General features: G+C 37.1%; 1 protein-coding gene across 1 annotated transcript; it reads right to left on the bottom strand.

The window, feature by feature from the left end:
* Positions 1-1,410: 1,410 nt before the first annotated feature.
* LOC108782689 (lipase 1) lies at positions 1,411-4,150 on the bottom strand. Its single transcript, XM_018551016.1, has 5 exons — positions 4,142-4,150; positions 2,468-2,645; positions 2,132-2,246; positions 1,708-1,951; positions 1,411-1,422 (listed from the first exon to the last, which is right to left on the bottom strand). Exons 1-5 carry the CDS (start codon positions 4,148-4,150, stop codon positions 1,411-1,413), a joined length of 558 nt encoding a protein of 185 aa, XP_018406518.1.
* Positions 4,151-4,358: the final 208 nt, after the last annotated feature.

Here is a 4,358-nt window from a genome sequence, read left to right as displayed (position 1 = left end):
ATCGAGCTGGAGAGCGCTGAGACGACGCGAGACTTTTTCTCGTGGGCGACACGAGTTTTTTGTTCGCGAAGCGTATTGAATCGAGCGGCGGATTATATTGATCTGGATACGAAGTATCCGCGTGGATAGTGAGAAGTCATTGTGACGACGACAGAGCGAGGAGATGATAGACGTTCAATTGCGAAGGATGCGTCCGATCGTTCGCGCTAACCGATTGCTAGTAGGGGATCGCGGCGCGATTGGATTAACACACGCGTGGTACAAATCGTACCGTACAGACGCGCGTACCGGAGACGTTGGGCGAGGCGACATTCCGCGATGTACTCCAACGACGTGGCGTACAGACGGCGAACGCGTCGTATTATCTGATAGACGTACCGATAGCACAGATCGTTGGAAGCCTTGAGGTTCGAGTGAGATTGCGAGTGAAAGCAGAATCGCCGATAGTTCGTATGATACCGTAAGGTCGATAGCATAGCATAGTAGAGGAGAGCGCTAAAGTTCCATGTCTAGTAGAAAGACTAGTCTGTAGATTATTTTGCGTGAAACGTGTATTGTAATCGTGAGTAGCATTGTAAGCGGATGATTCCGCAGGTAGACGTGTATACTTGTATCTTGTACTTTGTGAGATAGTGCGAGCAAGGTGTGTTACGGACGGATTGTCCGTGGAGTAGTACCTTTTCTCTCGATTCATTTTATCATTTACCGTTGTAACCTTTGATTGTTGTATAACGAGCGTGTTACTGTACGTGAATTTGTATCGTTGCAATAGAGTTGTTTCGTTGAACATACACCGATAGTCTTCAATTGATATCAGGTGATATCGAATAGCGAAACCCGCACGATACACATACTCTCTTTTTCCCGATAATTTCCTATCGAATCTAGGAGATAATTTCCTATCGAATCCTATCCATCCTAGGAGATAACTTTTCGTAGGACCGAGACGAGCGGCGCGAGTATGATAAGGCTGGTCGAGACGAGACTGCATATACGCCGACCCACATCACTGACGAGTGGCAGACACACAAGCAGCGCATCGTGGAGGCGCGCGACGGGTGATCCATTCGTCGGATCGCGATTACCTTCGTTCTTGGAAGGTGAAAGAATATGGCGACCGTTGATAGACCGTGAATTCCGACCGTTTGGATCGACCGGAGCCTCGTGTCCGGTCACAGTACCATATACTATTCTACACATATATTTTCACTGTCTACACTAACTCCAATCTCCCGGCCCTCCAAGGAGCGTACTTCTATGATTGTACCGTTTCACATGGGTTTCAACTTTCTACACGAAACGAGAGCTATTTCACACCACTAAATGGGTTAGGTTAGGTTATTTTTAACCATAGTGGAGCACTCCCGCAGGAGGGGGGGCGGAAATGACTGCATCCGCGAGAAACGACTCTTACCTCTTCCTCTGCAAAGGAGTTCGCAACTTCCATGTCGTTTTATATTTTGAAGTATTTATATGCGTAAATATTTGCCATACAAAATACTATAATAATTTTGTAAAAAAAAATAAATTTCAAAATCTCTAAAAATAGATTATAAAATAATATTTGATAAAAATATCATGTGTAAACTAAAATGTAAAAAAGATAGGAATAATAAAAGCTTCTTACATATATTGGATGTCCTTTTAAATCTTCATTTTGCAATAATAAATTCTTTTTTAAGAGTATTATAAAAAGTATAACTTTACCTGATTATTTGCTATGAAAGAGGAGACCAATGTTAATGGACTTGTTACGTGTTTCAGAAAAGCCGCAGGTGCAAAGCTGATTATCATTCGCACCATTCGAGCGATTTCTGGACGTTCCGCTGCCATTACGTAAGAAGCAGTCGTGCCTAGTGAATGGCCGATATATGCGTGCAATGGTTGCGATGTTATTTTTGTAATATATAAGATCATCGCGGGTATATCGTAAATACCCATTTCGTGAAAGCTAATGAAAAATTTGATTAATATATCAATACAGAGTATAACAAAATATTATACTCTATTACACGATATTGTACAATTAATTAATTGATTTTTTGTCATAAGTTAAATAATATATTATTACAATAATATTACATTCAACATACTGTGTGTTGAATTATCTTCATTTTATGAACATATATACCTAAAATTCCAAAATTTTGAATCTGACGGAGATAAAAAGACATGTGCTCTCGAATGAGTATTTCCACGAAAATTGCCTAACCAAACATCATACCCGTGATTGGCTAATATGAAAGCTAATATAAAGAAAAACATTGTTTATCAATAGTAGATTTCTTGTATGTACATACATATATATAGATGCAAGTATTACAAATAATTAGAATGTGCTAAGAATTACACACATTATTAAGAGTTATATTAAAAAAATATATTTTAGAGCTTGATGATTTTTCCGAATAGAAACCTATAGTCTTTCAGGAAGAGAAATATTAATTCTTAATGTTGAATGTCATACCAAGTCCTTTATTCTTGCCGAGAACGACAAAATCGGCGGAACTAGACAAAAGAGCATGTTGCAATAGCACGGGTGAACCATTATTATTTGGAATCCGATGAAGTGTTAAAAGATAGTCATCCTCCGTTTGTACTACGTGAGTCTCCGCGGGATAACCCGCTTTTCTTATCATCTGTAACTAAAAAAAATGAAAGTATATGAAAAAATGTTAGAAGAAATAAAATCAGTATTGATATACATCAAAAGTATTTTTAATCAATTCAAAATTAAACCAAATTTGTACAATATGATATATATATTTTTCTAAAAATGAAATTGATGAAATTTTATATAATGTAAAACATTAAAAATTTTTGATTGGAAATGAACAAATCAGAATTTTTTGATTAAATTGATTATTAGGAGATGCGGTAGTGTCTCTGGCTATGTTCAAAAACTGACACTACAAGTTAGGAGACGCGGTAGTGTCTTCGGTCATGTTCAAAAACTGACATTACAAGTTTCTTATCCCGAGCCACCAAAGTCCATTTTTGGGGGGGTGCATAACTATTAAAACATAAAAAATTTTGAATCGAACGTTATATGTCCTGAAAGGTGGCACCGCTACGAGTAATTTGAGCAAAAAAAATTTTGAATCGGTCAAGCCGTTTTCGAGATACAAGCGGTGAAGAGTGGTGATTTTAATGAAAAATTAAGAAACGTCTCCTTCTTCTTCTTCTCCTTCTTCTCTATTCGCATTTAAATATGTTGTTCTAAAATCGATGCGTTAATATTAGATGGTTAGTGAAAGCAGCCTTGGGGATTGTTTTGATGTGGAAGGGCGGACGCACATCCCCCTTCACCCGGCTTACCGATAAACCGAGCAGTCATCATTTAAATACATATTAAATACATAAACATATATACAGGGTGTTTGATAATTAGTGAAACATATTCCGTACAGGGGGTAGAATGGACTAAACTGAGAAGAAAAGTCCTGTACCATTTTACAATTGTCACAATAGTTAACGAGATATTAATTTATAAAGATATTTAAATTCGCCCAGCCTACCGTCAAATGCAAGCGCGCGGCTGGATAGGACCGCCCTGCAAAGCGCGCCGCGCGCGTTCGCTATCGCTACGCGATTCATGTCTAGCGAGGACTATTGCCGCTTATTATAAACAACGCTTGTTATAAACAACGCTTAGCAACGGCGAACGCGCGCGGCTATCACCAGTTAAATTGTAATATTTTATAATTTTTTGTAATATGCGATCGCATTAATGAATAAATAAAAATATGTTATTCTAGAGTCGATGCGTTAATTAATATTATATTATTATATTCTTAAATTATTTTTTTATACATATATTTGTGATATATTTCTACTCTAAAAAGTTAATGATATCCGAACAAAATCATATCATAAAAATGAAAAGTTCAAGCCATGTTCAAAAAAGGATACTCAAAAATTTAAACCTTTTTATCTAATAATAATATATTACTTTGAAAAGTAACTGATATATTATTAATTAAAGGTGCCAGTATAAAGTGAACATATCATACATAAAGTGTATGCAACTTTCGACTGATTTTCGAATCGCTTCAGCCTTCCGCTGTCCCCCTCACCTCACCGCGCGCAGATCATAATAATAGTTACTTTCCATTTACTCCGATTCTCAGATAATTCTCACTTGTGACATCATAACTCAGTTGAATGCGCGTTCCTTTTGCATTCTGAGAAGTGAGATTCAACTGAGTTTTTACCTACAAACTGCACAAGATCAAGACCGTGTGCTTTATTGAGTCTCGTAGATTCACTTTAAAAGTGAGGTTATAGACCTGAGTTGTTATTTGTTAATTTTACTAAAGTAAGCAAATAGTGACGTCATTAATATGACATTGTGAGTA

The sequence above is a fragment of the Cyphomyrmex costatus genome, unplaced genomic scaffold, assembly GCF_001594065.2.
Source record: "Cyphomyrmex costatus isolate MS0001 unplaced genomic scaffold, Ccosl1.0 scaffold133, whole genome shotgun sequence".
Taxonomy (NCBI): Eukaryota; Metazoa; Arthropoda; class Insecta; order Hymenoptera; family Formicidae; genus Cyphomyrmex; species Cyphomyrmex costatus.
This window is presented reverse-complemented; position numbering and strand designations above follow the sequence as displayed.